Source organism: Mastigoproctus giganteus, chromosome 8 (assembly GCF_048544385.1).
Source record: "Mastigoproctus giganteus isolate SK-2022 chromosome 8, ASM4854438v1, whole genome shotgun sequence".
Classification (NCBI taxonomy): Eukaryota; Metazoa; Arthropoda; class Arachnida; order Uropygi; family Thelyphonidae; genus Mastigoproctus; species Mastigoproctus giganteus.
This window is the reverse complement of record NC_143582.1, coordinates 204,934,976-204,958,893: the sequence shown is the minus strand read 5'-3', so window position 1 is coordinate 204,958,893 and position 23,918 is coordinate 204,934,976. Positions and strand designations below refer to the sequence as shown.

The following is a 23,918-nucleotide window of genomic DNA, read 5'->3' as shown; positions in this document are numbered from 1 at the left end:
GGTCCATTGTTGTTTTCTATATTTATTAATGAGGGTATATCAGGCTTAATATCTAAATTTTCAGATGGTACAAAGGTTTGCAGGATGGTTAATAATCAAAGTAGCTACTGCAATAATATTTAGAAAAATTACGCAGATGGGCTGAGAAATAGCAGGTGAAGTTTAACACTGACAAACAAAGTACTGCATATTGGTAGCAGTAATCCAGATTAATGTATCAAACATGTGATACTACACTCAAGGTAGCAGAAAATGAAAAAGACCTGGAGGTAATTGTGCAGTTAGATATGAAGTTCTCTGCACAGTTAAGACAGGTTGCCAGGACAGCTCTTGGGGTTTTGTCAATGATATACAAGAATTTGCTAGCAGGTATAAGGAGGTGATTATCCCATTGTATAAGGCAATGGTCAGGCCACATCTTAAGCACTGCATACAGGTCTGGAGGCCTCATTTTAGGAAAGATGTAGAGCTGATGGAACGAATACAGAGAAGGGTGACGAGATTGGCGAGGGGAACAAGGGGCGCTCTTACCAAGAACGGTTTCAGCCCTGTAAATTTCAGCATCTGGAGACTAGGCACCTGCGAGGTGATCTGATTTAAGTGTTTAAGGCTTTGAATAGGTTGAGCTAGCTCAATGCTGGTGGCATTTTTCTTCTTGCTAAAACTTCATGAGGGGGCATAAAATTCAAATTGAGGAAGGATGGTTGCAGGATAGTTATGTAGAAGCTTGCCTTCATCCAGCGGGTGACTCACTGTTGGAACAAACTTACATCTGTTGTTGTGGAAGCAGGTAGTTTGAATAAATTCAAAGAATTATTAGACAAACTACTGGAGGATGGACTTTATAAGCTTGCTTTTTTGCATCATTTGCCACTACTAATACTAGCCTTTAAATGTATTTTCTATATTATTTTTGATTATGAAATAAAATAAATTATAAACATTGCTATTGCGATTTCTTCAGAAATAAAAAAATTTCATTCAAAGACAAAACTGGCTGTCACAGGACCCAAGTGCATGGATGGTGATCGCCATTTCTGAGAATAATATATTATTTAAAGGAATATTTTGAAAACACAAACAATTTAAATGAGTATTTTGAAAAATGTTACCTTGCTGGCTGGAAATAATTACACAAATATTCGAACCTCTCATCAGGAACAGGAACCCTACGTGTAGTTATAAAAAAAAAGTTAGTGATAGTGCCAAGAATGATAAAAACTGCTTTGTTTCAATATTAACAACAAATTTTATTTTAAATGTTGTGCACCTTATAAGTAATATAAATTTAATGTTTTATAATTATCCTTATAATCCTAACACTCCATATTTTAAATATATGAAAGACACAATGCAGAGACCTAGCTCCTCTTACTTTAATTACAAAGTAAGAGGCATACTGTTCTGCACTTAGAAAAGTCTAGCATCATTGTTGCACAATGAATGAAAATAAATTTCCTGTTTATACTCAGGAATGACCACATTGAGTGGTCATTCCTGAGTATAAACGGAAAATTTTGTGAGAAGAGTTTATGAGATAACAGACTACAAGAATATTACTATATTTTGTAGTATATAAGAATGCAAGGTTGGTGATTATTGATCACCAACATATGGAAGTGAACATGTAGCATGTGTAAATATGCTCTTTTGCACTAACACTTGGCTATCATCATGCTCTTAATGATGTAGGAAGGATAGAAAAATTTATGGGGGGAAACTGAAATTAGAATGAGCTACAAGTATTATTTCAATACAAAAAACTATATACAGTAATAAAAAGTGACAAATGCTGGATTTCAGTGATATGAAATTTACAGGATCATTTTTTATTCATCAATTTGAGTTACATATATTTTTCTAATTCCTGCAGTCTCAGAACCAAAAATTTAAAATACTGTAAGTACATATTTAAAATTTATCTTGAAAACTTTGGAGCTGTCTTGACTTAACCCTGAACATCACTGTGACTGACATTTTGCAACAGAAAATTTCCACCACAAAAAAAGTACAACAAAAATGAAAATTCTGTGGTTTAAATATGGTAAAGTTAGTAGTGGATATTTCATTTAGCCATCTCTGCAGATATCTCTAAGATAAAATGTTCAAAAGTCATTCTCACACAGCTGATGATTTTAAAGAAGCAGTACAGAAAGAGGTGCTTTCTACTTCCACAGAAAAAATTCAGAGCTGTACTATGAAATTTTATTATTTGACTTTGACACACTTCCCAAAGGAGAAACAATCAAACATGTTTCCCTTTGAGGATTGTATCTCCTACGTAAACAATAATTTTAAATAAATACTTAACAGGGTATGTTGATGATTTTTTCATAAGTAATTGAAATTGTTTGATAGATAAAAAAAAAACCTCTACTAAAAATTAGACATCCAGTTTTAAAAGACAAAAACCAGCAGGTGACTATACACAACGAAAATATTTCAATGAATATAACCTCATCTTTATTGACATCTTCAACACAAGTAGGATGAATGTGAAAATAAGCAGTGAAGTATTTGTCATCATTATAAACTAAGAAATCCAGCATTAATCACAGACACTTCTTATTCCTGGCTAGTTTCTTAGCATCAACACAGGATTCTTAGCTCATTCTGGTTACGTAACCCATTTTTCTGCCATTATCTTTAATCAAAATTAGATACTTTACTTTTTTAAATACACATGTGGTCCTCTTACTTTTAATTAATCACACTAAAAATCTTAATTAATGGTATAATACAACATATTTACTTGAATATGATATGCTACCTCCAACAAACACATAAAAAATTAAGTTTCCTAAATTCAGTGAACTAAGGACTGTTTTTATCCTATATATTTGCAAGTCAGAACACTTTTCACTTCTGTGGTCTTACAATATACACCTAATAGAACTGCTTTTGATATCAATGTGCCTTTGAAAGGCACCAGTTTAAAAAAAAATAAATCACCAAAAATATTCTGCTATTCACTTAAACAATCGGCTGTGCATAAGAAATATACTCATTGTGAATTTTTGTCATTCCTAGTGCATAACAAGCATATTCATCATAAAAATCTTTCCTCGCTCCCCCAATGGGCATTTCAAAATATTTCATCATGAACATCTTTGCAATGCCATGAGCAAAAATACTGCTTAAAAATGTTATGCAGTCAACCTAATTAACACAAGACAACTACAATTGCCTGATTAAAGACTTTCTGGCTTTTGATCACATGGTGGGTGTTCTCAATTAAAGCATCTCTGAGAATTTGTAAATAATAAAGTAGTGAATAATGAAACAGATGCATTCAGTAATAAGAAGTTAAAAAAAAATAGATATTTAATACAGCTGAAGATATGGCTAAGAAATAAATTTGGAAAATTTAGCTATTATTTATTATTTACAGAAGTCAACAATCTACCAGTTGTCAACTTTTGACAAGGATAGTCCTCAATTTGGTGGCGAATTTATTTTTGAAGCCATATTGCTTTTTTTATGTTAAATACTTGTCAACTTCTTTCTGCACATAAACTCATACAAAGCTCCTCCATTATTCATGAGTTGTCAACAGGAGCAGTCTCAGGTAGGGACTATAGCCCTTCCCCCTTATGATCAAAACAATGTGAATTTTGTTAATGCTAATGATTCCAGGGAACTCTACTTTAGCCCCCCCCCCCCACTAAATGCTTTGGCTTTCCCTTTTAGAAAATCCTGGCACTGCTCCTTGTTGCCAGATATATGCTTTGCTGAACAAAAGATCCAAGTTTCTACAGGAAAAACTCAGTCAAAGAGTAACTGATTGTGGAAGCAAGCTCCCATCTGGTGTAATGAAAGAGTAGTTTTAAATAAATTTAAGGAAGAATTAGACAAATTATTGTTAGAGGTAATGTACAGACGAGGTGGGCAGTGTTTCTTTTATGGCTGATGCTATATAACCTTACTTCTTTGCATCATTTGTTCACTACTAATATTACAACTTATTATTTTACTAATATTAAATCTTCATGCAACCCATACCTGAGACTAATTAACTCAGCCACAGCATGAAAAAAGCTAAAAATTCCTCCATCTGGACAGAATTCAAATCCAGGCCTTTTCTACACAGGGGTGAAAATATTCTTGATTTCATCATTACTATCATATCAGATGACATTACAGGGCTTAAAGCACAGGAATCATTGTCAGGAGGTGATCATGCAATCATCAATTGGAAGATGAAGAAAGATGTTGCAGTAGTTAAAGGTAAAGGCATGGGTTTTAACTTCAGAAGAGGGGACTTTGACAGTTTAAGTAACTATAGGGCATCTGCGAACTGGGTGAATTGCCGAGGGATGCAATCCACCCAATAAGAAGTTAAAGCAAAAATCACAGAAGCCATGAAAGTATAGAATATCTTCAAGAAAATATTCAGGAGAATGATGCCGAAAAGGATGACTGCAGAGCTGGCTGGTCAAACAGAGCAGAAAAAGATAGCGTGGGTCAGTTACAAAGCAATAAAAAGTACTGAAGCCTACGACAGGTGCAAGATGATCTGTAATAGTACCACAAATAAGGTCAGGGAGGCCAAGTCTACGTATGAGAAAGCATCGGCTAACAGAGCAAAGAATGGGGACAAGGAATTTTTCATGTATGTAAATACAAGAAAAAAGCGAATCAGACTGGACCCTTGTGCACTGGGTGTGGGAAAGTCTTAGACAACCCAGCTGATGTTGCAGATGAATTGAATAGGTTCTTTGCATCTGTCTCTACTGACGAAAGACCCTTCATGCTGAGAAGAGGTTGTGTGAGTGAGGCAGAACCATATGAAATTAGTCATGTAATTACAGATGAGTTTATTTTGAAAACTTTTGAGCATAAAGGCAAGTAAGTCTCCCAGAGCTTAAAGCATATACCATGTAGTTTTGAGGGAGAGTGTGAGGGAGTATATTGAACCACTGAGGTTAATTATAAGGGCATCTTTGGACTCAGGGGATATTCCTTTGGATTGGAGAAGTGCCAATGTACTGGCAATACATAAAAGCAGTTCTAAAAGTGAAGTTGGCAATTATAGACCGGTTAGTCTGACTTCAGTGGCAGGAAAAACTTAGAGGCAATGATTAAGAGTGCAATCCAGAGACATTTAGATAGATATGGCTTTCTGAAGGATAAACAACATGGCTTTGTTAATGGTAAACCATGCTTAACTAACTTAGTAGGTTATTTTGACACAGTTACTCACAAGCTGGATTTAGGGAACAATTTCGACATAGTTTATTTGGATTTTAGCAAGGCACTTGAGTCAGTTCCTCACGAGAGGTTACAGTTTAAGCTTGAACAGGTTAGGATTATTGGTAAGATTTTAACATGGATTGCAGTGGCTGCAGGGCAGAACACAGTGGGTTGTGATTAATGGATATTCTTCAGATTGGTGTAATGTCTGGAGTGGAATCTCTCAAGGATCGGTTCTAGGACCACTGCAGTTTCTCATTGTCATAAAGGGAAAGAATGCACGATGTCAAATTTGCAAATGACGTAACGATTGGCAATGTCGTTATTGATGAGTGCCAAGCAGCACTTTCCGGATGACTTGAACAGACTACAAAGATGGTCTGAGAAGTGGCAGCTATGTTTTAATGCTGCTAAATGCAAAGTCTTACACTTAGGGAATAGCAGCCCACAAATAAATTATACACTTGGTGCAGCTGAATTAAAAATAGTGGAAGAGAAAAGAGATTTGGGAGTTACAACATGGGCAGATATGAAGTTTTCTGAACAGCTTAAACAGGCAGCCAGTGGTGTCCCAACAATGATTTATCGAATGTTTTCTTGTAGAGATAGGGAGGTCGTAATCCCACTGTACAAGGCAATTGTAACATTTGGAATACTGTGTTCAAATATGCAGAACTCATCTGAAAAAAGACATCAAGCTCCTTGAAAGGGCAACTCAAATGGTAAGATCAGCAGAAGGACCGTATGAAGAAACAATCCGATTATGTGGGCAACAGAGCTTGGTGACATGATTGAGGTTTACAAGGCTCTAAGAGGAATTAGTAAAATGAATAAAGGTGGAATTCTGACTATTATAAAGAATTCTAGAACTAGGGGTCATAAATTCAAATTACAGGGCTTGAGGTTTAGATTAGATTGTATGAAGTTTGCTTTTAGCCAGTGAGTCACTGATTGCTTGAACAAGTTGCCCTTGCAGGTAGTTGAAGCTGACAGTTTGAATAAATTCAAGGGTCAACTGGACAGTTACCTGTGGGAGGAGGGAAGCATTTAATTTGTTTTCTTATATATATATATATATATATTTTTTTTTTTGCAAGTGCAGCAAAAGCCTGTGGCTTCCTTGCACTATATGGTGAATACTATTACTATATGGTGTGGAAGGTCAGTGCTGGTAACTACTGTACTAGATGCAAGAGTTCTTTTCTAAGTAAAACATATATGCAAATCTGATTAATCAGCATATCCCGAAGTCTAGTTTATATCAGTTAAGCTGGAGTTTACTGTATTTTTTTTTCTGTCCAAGTGAAGAATGCCAGTGTATCCCAACCATTTTAAAACTGCCACTATTAGCTACTGAAATTTTAAATTGCACCAGACATATAAGAATATATTTTCTTTTTAAAAAGATACTGAAGTATCTCATGCCTTCCTCCTCATAATCTCGAATGTCAGAATTTGTGTGCCAAGTAACCAGAAAGCATATATACTTAAATTTAAAAAATTCAAATTCCTTGAGGATGACAGACCATTTTGCCACATTTGATGTACTATAAAATAATACTAATCAATGAAAAAAAAAAAAAAAAAAAAAAAACTTTTCCATTTAGAACACAGGAATGATGGAAAAGTTGAAAATTAATTTTCAACTTTTTCATTAATTTAAAATTAATTTTGTTGAAAATTTTAAACTAAAATTAATTACGTTGTTAATTCTGATTTTATATATTTTTTTGTTACTCTGATATTTGCTTATAGCTCACCCATGCCAGTTAATTCTCTGAACCTCTCTGTGCATGACTATATCAGCCGTTCCCATTATCTGAAATGGGAAAGCAAGTTCAACATGTGGGTTCATTGCGTTAATTCCTTAAGCTAGTGGGCTCTTAATTACTGGAATAAGTTAAGGCTGGCACTTTTGAAAATTCAAGGCTCAGATGGATCGATACCTATTGGAAGAGTGAAACTAAATTTATTTTTTTTTTTATATGATGTTAAGAAATGACATCATATTTTTTTAAAATATGATGTCATTTCTTAACATTGTCTGTGTACTAGTGGAGAAAAAGCCCTATGACTTTATCTGAATTTAAAGATAATAAATAACACTTTTGGGAATTAGAAAACAGATATTATGCTTTAACTGTGAGTTACATAAACCACATTTCATAACAAAAAATATTTTAAAAAATACAACTTTCAGTAAATATTTATAAAACACTATTTTCTTTCAGTGTATGCTATTGGTAGTAATATTTAAAAATATATAATAAATATACATTATACAAATATGAAAAGAAAAATAAATGCTGAAAACAATATTTGATATTAATAGTAACAAACTTATTTAAAGTTGTATTTGCATCACTGGTACAACTGATCCTTTTGAACTGCATTTCCCACATATCAAATATCAATCCATCTTTCATCAATGTAAAACAACAGGTACTTTCATTTCTTATCTGTTTAATTTCCTGTAAATATTTTGTTCTCTTAAATATGATGTCATTTCTTAACATTAAAACTTTCTTTCTCTTCAGAAATTTCTTCTAACAAAATCACAACTCGTGAAGAATTTTTCTTAAAGTTTCCCTTTGCTTTTCTTTATTTCTAATACTGGGATTAAGTTAGGTATAGCTCGTACTTTTTTTTTTTTAAACATAAATATAAAAATCCTGGATTGTTTTCCTTATAACTTGTATAAATTTTTTAATACATTTCTTGGGTGACAAGAAACTTGGAAAACATTTAATTAACACTAGCACACTTTGTTGCTTGCTTGATTGGTATACCCAGTTTATCATTTAATGTTTCTTTACCAAAATGTTCAGCAATGCTGAATACAATTTTATTACCTTGGCTATGTATAAATTTTTCTCTTATTCTCTTTGATACAGATACTGGTTCATCAGTTCATCCACTTGAATATTTTTATAATGCTGATCACTTTTGTATAATCACATGCATACAATAATGCAAAAGAACATGAGTTAAAATCTATTGCTATGATGTGACTCCTACTACAGAAATGAAATATTCCTGGCAGTTTGCCAGTGGGGGGGGAAGACTAACTAATGTAGGTAAGTTATAAGTCTAGTTAAAGGTTGCTCATGATATTCTAATTATATTAGATGTGAAGAATCAGTCAGAGTCTTGAAATATTGATTTATGCCATAAACACTCACCCATAAAACATATTTTAGAGTTTGCTGGGAATATACTGTTTGAAAGGAGAGTGTCGTTTAAAAACAGCCAGATGCTCATCAACTGGGATATTTTCCCCTGCATTATGTCATTTTCATAAAATTTCTAGTCACCTTCCCAAACTTCTCTTATAGAGAATAATTTGTCATTTGCTCTCCTCTTTTTGTCAATCAGTTCTCTCATCAAAACATAATGTATGATATATGAAAAAAGGTTTTCAGCAACACTGTTGTACAGAAGGATAAAGGTGCTAATTTTTTTTTTAATATATGCTTGAACTGTAACATCATACAAGTCTTCCCAGTTATCACCACCCACCTTTCAGCCTTCAATGTTATTCAGTTTTAAAATAACACTCTTGCATGTGGAATTTACATAAAGTTTAAATGCTGATTTTTATATCTTTTACTTTAGAAATGGCATCCCTGATTGGACTAGGGGGCAGCCTTTTATCATATTTGAACTAGACACTCATTCACGCTGGCAGAAATCAATATTTCTGTTCTTTGAAAGAACAGATTACCCTGCTTGAACTATATCTTACTACACTATATTACTATCTGACTTATAGTCTAAGTCTAGCTCTGAGGATTCATAATCATTTTCATCACTTGTAAGGTCTCCTTGTTCCAATAATTCTTCCATGTCAGAATGAGTTGACAAGAATTTAAATGCAATAACAAGTATTTCTAACTCTTCATCAGTCAGAAATTGTGTCAGTGCAGTTTAGGGCTTTATTCACAACTAAAGTATATGCTGTTCTATAATGTGCTTGTTCAACAATATTAAACTGACTGCAAGATCACACAAAGTAACTATTTATATAAAGAGAAAATACAGCATGAACTTGTAAGAACTGATATATAAACTTTCAAAATTCATAAACATGAGTATTCTTTGTCATGTCAGTGAATGTTAAGTTTAAGAGCTACATATTCATCAACATAGTAAAAATTGTTTCAAAGCAACATAAATTTATATAAATGCGAAGTTCTGTAAAAAATAACTATTTGCTCTTAATATTTCTTAAACTCTTGAATGACCAATAAAGTACATACGTAATAATTTCAATCTGATAACATAAAAAAGTACGCTTTTGTAGAACTTAACTCATTAAATATTATATTAAAAAACAAAAAAGCTAAATTAAATTTCGTTTCATATCATATCATGGAGGCCCAAGCAGGAGATAATGCCATATAAACAAGCTGTCTTTTTGGCAGTCAATTTTGGTTTATTATTGAAATATTGCCATTTAGATGAATATATAAATGGCTATTTGTGCAGTGAATGCATTTTATAGAAATACTATAGGGGTCATAGTGGAAAATGGTTTCCACTGTGACCCCTATTTGCCAGTGTGAATCACAACAGCACTCTGCTACTTTAAATTGAATGAATTCAGTGTGTCAAGGATGATTCTAACGATTCTCTTCTATTTTAGATTAAATTCAATTCTGTTAAGATCCCACTGCCAATCTCAAGTGAGTAAATTAAAATAGAAAACACAACATCCTTTTGTCATTTGCCAGTGTGATTCATTTTAACAATTCTCACAGGTGGTGCAATTACTGCAGGAAGCTGCACACCTCTTTAGCAGCTTTTATATAACCAACTCTTCTCTCACACCCTATATCCACCATTAGATTTTTACTTACGTTAAATACCTGCAACACTAAGTAACTAAGTAATCAATCAGAATGAAATGTAAATTAATTACAGTTCCATTTGATTGTCATTCAACTGGAAATCACTGTACTTACTAGTTTTGAATGACTAAAACAGAATTGATTAATTAATAAATGCTTAAGAACAGAAAATGTTAATTCAGTTTAAAATCATCCACACAGCTCAACAGAAGCACCCAAACTGCAATCAAATATTGTTCAAAAAATGTTATGATCCACAAGTGTTACACATGCAATAAAAATAAAATGAATAAAACACATACAATGTATGGCTGCCTCTAACTACAATAACAGTAAAATATGCACATTGAAAATATTTGTGGAATGCACAGTTACCTTTCTAACCAATGATTGAAAAAATTATATGAATGTTAACTTTACATGAAAAAAACAAACAAAAAACTGTATTTTATAAAGTAAGGAAGCTACACTTCACAAATAGAAGCAATGTTATTAATTTAATAAAATGCTAAAGGTAATTAAAGGGATACTTATTTTCATTTGGATCAATTGTACAAAATGGGAAGTTTTCTGCAGCTACTTGATTTGCTGTTAACACATTAAAAAATGTGGATTTTCTAAAAGAAAAAATAAAAATAAAAAGAAAATAATTTCATTATAAATATAATATAAGGTGCAATTTCATTTTACTACTACTAACAAATATCCATTCCTTTCCTTATCAATAATTAGATTGGGTCACTTATTAATATACTTACTATACATTGTATAGTAGATAAATTAAATTTTACTATTGTTTTAACATTTTTTACTATATATTAAAATCTAATATACAATAAAACACTGACCATGCTGTAACTAACATCTTTAATTATTATTAGTTTTAGCCATATGGTGCAAGGAAGTTCTATACTTTTGCAAAATAAACCAGCAAAATAAACTAAAACAAATAGAAATTAATAAAAAATACACAAACCTTTTTTATATAGTCCACTTTATTATGTAGATGCTGACCCACTTGACCCTTGAATTTTACCAAACTGTCAGCCTCAATACCCATGGAGGTAATTTATACCAATAACTCATTGGCTAAAAGAAAACTTCTTACAATCCAGTCTGTACTGCTTCCCTCAAAATTTGAATTAATGTTCTCTAGTTCTAGCATCATTCACACCAATGAGAATATCATCATGATTTATTTTATTATTCCCCCCACAGCCTTAGAGGACCCCAAGAAGATCCCCTCTAAGGTACCTAATTATGAAGTTCTGGAGCCTCAATTTTGAAAATTTCCCTCACACAAGTAGATGGATGCTCATGTGAGGGAAAATTCATATTAATTACATGAAGTGCATTGCTTATCTCTGGACCTTTTCAAGAATCTCACTGTCATTATTTATGTATGGTCTCCATACCTGGCCACATAACTTCAAGTGAAATCTCACCATAGCCTTATACAGTGGGATTATGATTTCCCTATCTTTACAAGGAAATAATCAATAAATCATTTATAGGATACAATGTAGATATAATTCCTCTACTCTACTGCAGGAGGGACAAAGTCAAATGCTTTGCTAAAGTTCATACAAATAATCTCAAAATTATTTCCTGCATCTAATTCATGCGTGACTCTTTCAAAATGGCTAGCCAGATTAGTTACGATTTTCCCTTTACAAAACTGTGCTGTGTTTCCTTCAGAATATCATTTCTAGCAAGATGCTCCTACATTATGGAATCTGTACAATAAAATAAAATATAAAATAAATAAAATAAATACTTACAATAAAAAGATGCTTCTTCAAATTAAAAGTGATAAATAATAAATAAACATAACAGCTTTCATCAAATGTATTTTGTCTCTATCGATTATTAATCCTCTATGTGACAGCATCTTAAGTACTGGTTCAGAATATAAGGGTATAGCCAAACGATTCCATGTCTCGAGACAGTTCACAATCCCCATCATCATTACCTATGTGAAACAACAATATGCCTGTACCCACCCCAACTCCTTAATCCATAGTGATCGCTGCTGCACATTATCAAGCTGACTCAAAGACAGGACAGATGCAAAGTCTCTATCTCTGTTAAGGCCGCTACACACATTCAGGTAAACCTGTCAATTGTGCCTTCGCAGGTGCACCTGTACAGGTCTACCAGAGCATGTGGATGATAAATCTGCACAGTTATTTTGACCTGCACAGGCGACCGGAGGAAATATGAAAAATCATTCGATTTGCCTGAACTGGAGTGACCTGTGCAGGCAAACCAGAACATGTGTAGCAACGTGTCAGGTGCACTGCCAGATTGGGGAATTTCCCTATTCGACTATCATTAATAATTACATAAATTCTATGAAAAAAACACTTTGTCGCAAATAATAAGCCAACTGAATTAAATGGTGACAGGTTTACCAGAGCGTGTGGATGCACTATGGGCGTCCAGTAGACGTGTACAGGTGTGCCTGCGCAGGAATAACTGACAGGTTTTGTGCTGTGAATGTAGAGTTCCAACCACTGGTAACATTGTTGTTCTTTTTGTACAGGGGATCCACAGAGCCCTTCCTGCAGACACGTTTGGCCACTGCCAAATTAAAGTCTATATTCCATATGGCATCAGCATGCTTACCCAGAATCCTTTGAAACCTCTTAGCCTTGCTAATTTAGCTTGTTTCACAATCTTAGCAATTAATTTTGTAAATCACCCCATTCCTGAACGTTTCTAGAGTGAGGGATTTGTTGAGAGAGTAAACACAGCCTGTAATTTCTTTTCATAGAGTACTAAAACAGTATAATAGTCAAACTACTCCTATTAGCCAAAGATAAAATGAAATACAAGCCACAGTGGCAATGGGTATGAGGGGAGAGGAAAGACTTCCTCTCATGCAGTTCCTTCACTAGCCAAAATCTCTTATCTATAGTAACTGACAGAGTACAAGTTCACAGGGTGGGTGCAAGCAAAGTTGAGTGCTTGTAGTTTTCTGGAATGGATCACTGATAGATGCAAGAATCTGACTAGCAAATGAGTTACACAACAGGTTCCATATAGCATTGGTGCAGTTTGCATTCCATTTAACCTTGGCTAAGAGGAACAATTAAACCACTGTAATCTCTGATGTTGGCAACTGCCTGGAAAGAAATCACAACTTATTTATCCTCCTATTAAATCCCCTACCCCAGAAATGGCTAGGAGTGAGGTGATATAAAATTCATTGCTCATATTGTAAAGCAACGTACACTAGCAAGGCTAAAAGACATCTGAAGGACTGATTGGCAACTACATCGATACCACAGAAATCAGACTTTAGTTTAACAGTGGCTTAATGTGTGGGTAGGAAAGGCATAATGTTAAAACCTACAATGCTGCATCATCAATGGATATGAAAAATGACCAAAAACAACAACACAAAGATATCCAGAACAGAGATAGGGAAGTTTACACCCACCACATCTAGGTCACTTGTGTTGTGATGTGTGGCAATGGAGGACCAATCTGAATGGGGGGGGGGAGACAAACATCATTGTCATTCATGTAACAATGACAGGAATACCAAATGTCTTCGATGTCACTGTGAGATTGCATGGCTATACTTGAAATGTTTTGTAACAGTACCTAAGAGGCTGCTACAGATAGGATTAATAATTGATAGAGACAAAATACATTTGTGGAAAGCTATGTATATGTTTCAAGTATTATTTTAATGAGCATATATTTTTATCTCTGTTAATTTATAGATAATCCCTTTTTATTGCAAAGATTCCAGCAAATTAAAGATTCTAGTTACAGTATGGTCAGAATTTTAGAGATCTTAATATGTATTACATCCCTGTCATAAGAGGGGATTTTTCCAATAATTTATTCAATGCTCCACTTCAAAATAATGATATCAAAACTGTGTAAGTTTTGGATCTGAATTTTCCAAAAAAATATATCCAAATGAATGACTTGGTTCATACTTTTTATGAACTTGGAACATTATATATTCCAAGTTCATAAGTTGAGAATGATTTTACCATATACAAGATATAACCGGAGATGTGCCGATAGATTGGAGATATGAAAATGTCTCTCCTATTCACAAGGGGGGGGGGGTTCAAAGGGAGAAACAGGTAATTACACACCTTTAAGCTTGACCTGTTCTAGGGGAAAATAACAGTCATTAGTTAAAGAAATATTACAGGATTCTTGATGGGAATGCAGTTATACAGAAATCACAGTATGGATTTGTTAAGGGATGATCCTGTCTGATCAATCTGATTAACTACTAGAATGCATTAACAAAAGGCACTAGATGAAAAATATAATTTTGACATCATATACTTAGATTACAATAAAGCTTCTGACACTATTCCAGATGAAAGACTGCTGTACAAATTGGAGGCATGTGATATCGGGGGCAAGTTACTGCTTATGGATAAAGGGATTATTGAGGGGTAAAAGGCAAAGGGTTGTTATAAATCGGCACTACTCTTCAATCAATGTTATTAGTGACGTCCATCAGGGTTCGGTGTTGGGTCTCTTACTGTTTTTGATATTTATTAATAATATTGATGAGGAAATATCAAGCTTATTGTCTAAGTTTGCAGATAATACAAAGGTGTGTAGGGTGATTAATAACAGGAATTAAGGTGTATTACTACAACAAAATCTAAATACATTTAGGATAGAGAAGTGGCAATCGAGGTTTAACATTCATAAATGCCAAGTACTTCATATAGGTAGTAATAATCCCAGAATAACATAACAACTGGGTAGTATCACACTCAAGGTAGCAGAGTATGAAAAAGACCACAAGTAATTGTATAATCTGACCTGATATACTGTGCTTTTTATACAGGCAACCCCCCCTATAACACGGTACTTCCACAACATGGTTTTGCTCTAACACGATTCATCAATTGCAGCAATCCTTGCACAACATGGTACTTATATAACACAGTTTTGCTTTAACACGGTTAGAGAATTGCAGCAAACCGTGCATAACATGTATTTTTGAACTTTTGTGCAGGGGAAACCCTGCTATTATGTCGGATGTAATTTTTCAACATTTCCATTCTTTTTTTATGAATAACCATGGTTGACTTGCTGTTGTTATGAAAAAAAATAATAATAAAAATAATAATAATAATATATATATATATATATATATAAAAGATAATAGAAAATAATAGAAAAAGTAAATCAATCAAATAATACATTCAGGGATTTAAGAAAACGCAAAAAAAAAAAAAAATATTATCGCTTTTTACCCACAATCTAGATGACTTCAACTGGGGCCAACCAACCACCCAGACATAAGGCAAAAAACGACAAGAGGTTCTCTGTTTCTGTAATGATCAATATATGCTAAGTAATTTAAATCTAAACCAAATATAAACCAATATAGGCCAAATATAAATCAAATATAGTAATTAAAAAGTTAAGAAATTTTAGAAATTTTAGAATCAAAAGTAAGAAAATATAAGTAAATTATAAATGTAGGTATATATTAATCATCGTTGACCCAACAGAGAACATAATTTAATGATTAAAATAAGATTAAATATATAGTACATACTACATATTTACCGTATCCAGGACATAATGTAATAGTCGTCAAAATAATATGTGGTGCCCCCTATGTGATGGATATGGTAAAAATAAATATAAATAAATAATTAATCAATTAGCCAATCAAATCTAAGTTAACGCAAAGAGAAACATGCAGATAGTAAGAAGAAAAACTAAAGGAGTAGGAATAATAGAACCTGAACTCCACAAAGGCGAAAAATAGTGGTATAGATAAGAAATAGTTTCTCCTACGTCCTCAGATTGCCCTAATAATTTCGGAGAAATAAAAATAATATTTACAAATTTAGAGATCTTAATTTTTTTTATTTTTTATGCAGTATTTTATTAAAATACTGCATAAGATCAGCATACAAATATAACATACCGGTTGAGGCATACCACATGTGGTTATTTACAATGCTTAATATCATATCTAACAAATATAATCAATTGAAATTCATACCGGATAATCTATGTAATACAAAATTAATAAATAGGCAGCTCAAAGATATACATGAACATTTTGTAATTACTCCCATTGACAAAGCTGCTTGCAATTATGCAATTATATGTAAATCATATTATATAGAAATTATTAAAAATGAACTACAGTCTAGCCATACATATAAACGCATAACATCTTCCTCTAATATAATATTCAAAAAATTAATTGCATTGCATAAAAAATTAAAGTTAAAGTATAATAACCTAAAATATCCGTTTATATATGGCATACCCAAATTTCATAAATCACCTATTGCTTTTAGATTCATAACATCATGTAGAGATAGTTATGCTAAATTTCCAGGAAAAACATTAGAAAAGTTATTTAAAATTATATTAAATAACGTAAATAAAACTATTATAATAAATAATAACTTACCGATTATAAATGCAATAAAAAATAACAATATTCAACAAATACAAACATTTGACTTTAACAGTCTATTTACAAGCATTAATCTTGATAATTTAAAAGTCATTCTCCAGAAACTATATTTGGAAAATAAAAATGCTATAAAGGTTGTTGATTTAACCTATTGGGATACTCTAATAAATTTATGCATCTTTAATAATTATGTATATGACGGAACATCGTTATACTTGCAAGTGAATGGCACCCCTATGGGAAGTCCAGCATCAAGCATAATTGCAAACCTTTATCTATATTATACAGAAAGAGCATTCCAAGATAACCTACTTACATTCAGATATGTAGATGATCTATGTGTGTTTAATTGTCCACATTTTGTCCAGGATTACAGTAAATTATATCCAGAAGAACTTGTATTAGAAAAAACTAATAGTTCTGATACTATAGCAAATTACCTGGATCTTCATATAGAAATATTCCATAATAATATAGACGTAACTGTATATAATAAAAGAGACGCATTTAATTTCAATGTAGTCGGCCTTACAAACTGGAGATCTAATATATCAAAATCAGTGCATGCTAATATCATTTTATCCCAATGTCTGAGGATTGCTTATAATTGTAATAATAATAAAAACTGTTCAGCAAACATAATAGCATTGTACAACAAGTTGATTAATAATAATTTCCCTATCGCTTACCTGAAATACCACTTCAGGAAAGCGATAAGCATAATTAATTTCAAAAATTTGTTTTCTGAACCCGTTGGTTCAATATAATTGTCATATTTAGTGCCATGTATATATGTACATAGGATACACTTTGCATTCTTGGTGTCTTACGGTGTAGAAAACTTGTTACCATATACTTGTTACCGGCTTGCAAATTACAGTGTATCACTTTTTTTTTTTTTTTTTTTTTTTATACATGGTTAAATTCATTTAAGTTTACTTAAGTTCACGCTGAGGTAACATGCAAATTCAGCTCAGGGTCCCTACTATAGGAAAGGGTTTGTGATCCTGGGCATACCCGAGCCACAACTTATATCTTGTAATGTCTTTAAGCTGTCCTACACTCTTTATTTTTATTTCTCCAAAATTATTATGGCAATCCGAGGACGTAGGAGAAACTATTTCTTATCTATACCACTATTTTTTGCCTTTGTGGAGTTCAGGTTCTATTATTCCTACTCCTTTAGTTTTTCTTCTTACTATCTGCACGTTTCTCTTTGCGTTAACTTAGATTTGATTGGCTAATTGATTAATTATTTATTTATATTTATTTTTACCATATCCATCACATAGGGGGCACCACATATTATTTTGACGACTATTACATTATGTCCTGGATACGGTAAATATGTAGTATGTACTATATATTTAATCTTATTTTAATCATTAAATTACGTTCTCTATCGGGTCAACAATGATTAATATATGCTTACATTTATAATTTACTTATATTTTCTTACTTTTGATTCTAAAATTTCTTAACTTTTTAATTACTATATTTGATTTATATTTGGCCTATATTGGTTAATATTTAAATTACTTAGCATATATCGATCATTACAGAAACAGAGAACCTCTTGTTGTTTTTTGCCTTCAGTCTGGGTGGCTGGCCCCAGTTGAAGTCATCTGGATTGTGGGTAAAAGGCGATAATAAAATTTTTTTTCCCCTCTTTTCTTTTTTTTTTTTGCGTTTTCTTAAATCCTTGAATGCATTATTTGATTGATTTACTTTTTCTATTATCTTTTATAGACATTATGGGTGTAATGCATGATTGCTCTGCAACTGCATTGACCCATAAATATTAGTTACAGTTAGTCGTTATAATTATTAACTTTCTTTTTTTATCACTAATATATATATATATATATATATATTGGGAAATCACCATATTTTAAAATTCAAATTGTCTTAGAAAAGGGGAAAAAATTATCATACGTTGCAAAAATTTTAAATTTAAATGAAACAACAATCCACACCACAAAGAAAAATGAACAGAAAATTAGAACCATTGTTGCTGCAGGATCTTTCATTTCTGCAAATATGACAGCAAATTCAAAAGTGCCAATAATTGTGTAAATGGAAAAAGCAGTCAGTATTTGAATTGACGATAGCAGTGAAAAATGGATCCCACTAGATGACAATGTATTTAAACAAAAGGCACTACAAATTTATAACCATTTGAAAGAAAATGGAGAATCTTCTGTTAACCCAGAGTTTGTTGCCAGTAAAGGTTGGTTTGAGCGATTTAAAAATGCTTCTCATTACAAAACAAAGGAATTCAAGGGGAACGTGCATTGGCTGATAATGAAGCTGCCAAGAAGTATGCAGAGGAATTACAAAAAATTATTCAAAAGCAAGGATACACACTACATCAAGTTTTCAATATCGATGAGACAGATCTTAGGAGGAAAGAAATGCCCAACAGAACGTTTATTTCAAAAAAAAAAAAAAAAAAGGAGAAAATTGCACCAGGTTTTAAGGCATTAAAAGATTGTGTAACATTACTTATGTGCAGTAATGCATCAGGAGATTAAATAATAAAACCTATGCTAGTTTACAGATCCTCTAATCCTCATGCAATGAAAGATGTACATAAAAACGTGTTACCGGTATACTGGAAAGCAAATAAAAAAGCTTGCGTAACTGCTGATTTATTTAAAGAATGGTTTCTGAATTGTTTTGTGGCAATTGTCGAAAACAATTTAAAGTGTAAAAATCTAGATTTCAAAGTTTTATTACTATTGGATAACGTGGCAGGCCATCCAAAGGAGTTAAGTCATCCAAACATTAAAGTAATGTTCCTACCACCTAATACAACTTCTTTAATTCAGCCATTAGATCAAGGCATTATATTTACTTTTAAAACTCATTACATCAGAAAATCGTTACAATGGATTTTGGAAAAAAATTGATTCCGAATCTATTGAGCGATGGAGACATGGAAACATTTTTTAATTGTGGACTGTATCGGAATCGTAGCTTTATCATTCAAATAAGTAAAACCATGAACATTAAATGGTTGTTGGAAAAATGTGTGGCCAGAGTCAGTTCATTCGGGAAATATGGTCGAACCAGCAGAAAACAGAATCAGTGCAATAGTACAACTTGCTAAGTCAGTAAGATTTTTTTGTTTGTTATTTGGATTTTAGGAGCATTAGCAACTAAGGCCATATTGCTCTGGGATATGCGGTGGTCATTCCTTGACCTTTCTGCATCCTCCGTATTTGGTGGTGACGGGCTCGAACCCCGGTCTAATCAAGAAGCATGTGCTACACACTGCTGCTCCTTCCCACCTGGCTACGGAGGCGCAAGTCAGTAGGAGGGGAAGGTTTTGATGATATGACTACTCAAGACATTCAAGAATTACTGTTGGAAAAAAGAGGCTGCTGCAGATTTGGTGAAAATGGCACTGGAGGTAAATTAAATAAATTCAGAGGATGATAGTGCAGGTGAAAATTCTGAAGTTCCAAATTTTACACTAAAAAGCATAAGGGAAGGCATAAACTTTGCCAAGCAATTAGAATCTTATTTTTTTAATTGCAGATCCTTCAACTGAAAGGAGCAGAAAGTTCAAAAGGGAGCTCCAAAAATGTTTAGCTCGACATAATGAAATTACAAAGTTCTATCGAGCAAAAGCAAACAAACCCAGATTACTGATTTTTTAAAGAGAGCAAAAGATACACGAAACCAAGATGCCGCAGAAGAAAGTTCAGAAGGTGAAGATATTCTGCAACAGAGAAAACATTCTTGTTTGATTGTGCTTAGCAGCAATGAAGAGAAAGAAAATTAAATTTCTGACAGTTATAAAAAAAACGGTGTAATTTTGTTACCTTTTTGAACGTAACCCCCCCCCCATTTTGTACTGGTTCCTAGTCCTGTATAACACGGTTTCGCACTACACGAGATTTTATAGAAACCTAACTACCACGTATATGAGGGTTACCTGTATATAATACAATATCATTTTACTGTAATATGCATCGAAGTAAAATAGTACTGTATTATTTATGCAATTTTAGAAAAGATTACGTGACAATAACATTTTATTCCAAAATACGGCAATGATCTGGTGCAGTGTTTCTCAAAGTTATATATATTTTTTAAAACTAAATCCCCACTCATATGGAATTATCACTGGAATTGTCATTCACACATACAAAATTATAAAATAATATGTGAGGGGCATCAAAAAACCAAAACTTGACAGTAGCATTAGTAGAGGCATATGACGCAAGAAAGCAAGCTTATATAGCATCGGCAAAAAAAAAAAAAAACCCTTCCCATTTCACCCATCCATTCATTCATTTCAAATGTCTGTCTAGTTCTGCCTTGAACTTATTTAAGTTGTTTGCCTCCACTACAACAGATGGAAGTTTGTTCCAACTATCAACCACTAGCTGCCTATATTTTCTTGTTTATACTCCGGCACGACCATCAGATCAGTGGAGTTTACAATAAACCAATCAACACAAATGTTGGTTGTATTTAGCAGTCACGGGCTTGAACTCCCGGAGCACTCAAAGAGCTTGTGCTACTGCACTCAGCTACGTTTCACGGCATTAAGCAACGTATACCCAGTAGTTTCCAGAACAAGAGCTGGGATTTTTAGAAAGAGTGTCACCTTATAAGTAGGAAACCAAGAATTGGTTTCTAAACACAGTTACTAAAGAGAGAACTGTGTTTCAAATTCTCATGAAAAAAAAAAAAAAAAAAGTGTTATCATACTATGCCCAACTTGAAATATCTTTGCACCCTATAGTTTCAGAGAACCACTGACCCAGCCTCAAGTTTTTAGAATTTGGAATTCATACCTTATTTAAAATTTGTTTCTTTTCAAAAACTTTCCAATTGTAATAATTGTGTAGCATATGGTAAATATTAGTAAAAATCTTTTATTTTTTCCTTTTTTTTTTGCTAATATTACAAAAAAAATATGACACATCTCAAATCCAACAGGCTTGGGATCTGATCCTTGCTGGATCTTGGAATTTTCCGGATTTTAAGTAATCATATTGTACACAGTTTATTATTTTTTTTATTTGTAAGAGAAAAAATAAAATATAGTAGTACATGACTTCAAAATGCATGATGTCAATAGGTGATAAACAGTAAATAAAGTAAAATAAGTGCAGCACAGTAAAAATAAACTAAATTATTTCCCATTCCAGAAAATATACCATAATATGATTATATACAGTAGACTCTCGATTTTCCGGGATAGATGGTAAAAATCAAATCCCAGATAATCGATTTCCTGGTTAATCCAAAAATACAAAAGTCCCCAATATACGTAAGAGATACGTTCCAGGACTTCTTACTTCGTCAAGTTTTACATAACTCAGGAATGACTAATATCATATTGCTACTATATTATTATTATTATTTATAAATCTGAATTCCGCGCGATACTTGTTAAGTTTGGCCATTTTGACACATCCTTATTATAATGATTCCTTAGAGATTTAACGATGCACTGTTTTCAAACTTTTGAATAATTTCAAGTTTTTGTTTAACTGAAAACGCATCTCTTTTGCGCTTACCCATCATTTTCGCGATTTCTAAACAAAAAAAAAAAAAAAAAAAAAAAAAAATTCCGACATCCCTGACATAAATAACAAAACAAAATTTGTCCTTTTGCGCTGCAATGGAACACAACAATCGACACGATGCACTAAAACAAACTAAACATTCGGTCTCCCCCCCCCTTTTTGGCTGGTGGGAAGACAGCGGGGATTGTAAGATAATAGGTACACTAATCTCCCAATGACGACTTATAATGCTGCTTGTCGCTTATTTATGCCTTGCAAAATATCTGTTTATACCTATTCTAGTAGTTATTACTTGAATTTTTTTGATTTCTGGTTGATTTTTTTTTTTTTTTTTTTTTTAATTTGGAGTCTTGAAGTGTGTCCCGGTTAATCCGATCCTGATTAATTGAGAGTCTGCTGTATTTTGGAAGGGAAAAGGAGAAACTAACCAAGCAAACACTTCAAGGTTGATAACATTATCGCCAAAATGACTCTCTAAACAACATAACCAATGAACTAGGCTGGTCCATTATGGAATATACCTAGGGCATCTAGCCACTCTTATTGTTGTGTGTATATATGTGTGTGTGTGTGTTTGTCGAATGAATGAATCAAGAAGATTATAAGCAAGGATAAATATAATGCTTTATTTAAAACTATGTACAATCCAAGTCATAAGAACAGTGATGTGTATGCCCTATTCACCTCAATCCCAAAGTCCATCCAATTATTTTTGGCCAAGTCATCATTTCTCTCCCACAAATACACCCCAAGTGGAGGAGGGGTTCTATGGCTCATTTGGTGCAGCTGGTAAGCCACTTCTTGGTGCACACCAGAGAGTGATGTCTATAGAAGCACAATATACATTTTGTACTGGAATTTTAGACAATTCTGTCACATTTACACTGAATCCTAAACCTAATCCAGTATGTACTAGCATGACATGGTAACCCAATCAAGCCAACCTAACCAATTACCACAAGCAAACTAAGTGCCACAAAGCCAGGTTTGTAGATGGCTAGTTTCAGAAGAACAATGCAGAATTGGCTGAGCCAGTATGGATGCCTGATTTGAATCCCAAAAATCATGGGATTCAGCTGAGAATTCTGTACTGTAGTCTAACCCCCCCCCCCAACTATGGAACTGAAGAGTACATAGTCAGCACCTATCAGCTGCTAAGGCTACCAAATCAAGCCCATATATTGTTAATTTCCTGAATAAGCATCCATTTCCTTGAAAAGTAGTGGTGTCCAACTAAATCTGAGAATACAGAGTAATGACATATTAACAAATGAATAATCATATTAAAAAAATGAAAAAGCACTAAGGATATACTATGGCAACCAAAATTACACATACAGTAGAGTGTCAGTTATCCAGAATAATTAATGTTAGATCTCTTCCTGATAGCAAAATTCTCCGGATAATTGAACGTAAGGTAAAATTAAATAAATTCTGTTACAACGTATTAAGGTACAAGAAAAAGACTTTAAATAGCGGCGTCTCCATAGCTAGGTGAGCAGGAGCAGCAGTGCGTAGTACACGCTTCTTGATTAGACCGGGGTTCGAGCCCATGACCACCAAATATGGAGGATGCAGAAAGGTCAGGGAATGACATATTTTTAGGAGCTAATGCTCCTAAAAACCAAATAACAAACAACAAACAAACAACAACTTTAAATAGATTGAAAAAAAAAAATTGTTTAATTTAAAAAAATAATAATAACTTATACAAAAAAATTTGCACATTTACATATGTATATATATTCGAATAGGTATTTCACTGCAAATTTTATGTGGAAAAAAATTTAAAAGTAATTTTTTAAAAAATGTTTGATGTTTTTTGTTTTGTTTGTTGACTTTTTTTTTGCTGCATAATCTCTCAAGTTCCTTAATAATATCAATTTG

The 23,918-nt window shown here is 32.9% G+C and overlaps 1 protein-coding gene across 1 annotated transcript in view; it reads right to left on the bottom strand.

Annotated features, from left to right (window-relative positions):
* Positions 1 to 23,918, bottom strand: part of LOC150082216 (obg-like ATPase 1) — a 333,082-nt gene that overhangs the window by 218,457 nt on the left and 90,707 nt on the right. Inside the window, exons 3-4 of the mRNA XM_090380053.1 lie at positions 10,574 to 10,660; positions 1,113 to 1,169 (exon numbers count right to left, since the gene is read on the bottom strand). Coding sequence (XP_090236179.1) covers positions 1,113 to 1,169; positions 10,574 to 10,660 — 144 coding nt within the window. The remainder of the gene's footprint in view (positions 1 to 1,112; positions 1,170 to 10,573; positions 10,661 to 23,918) is intronic.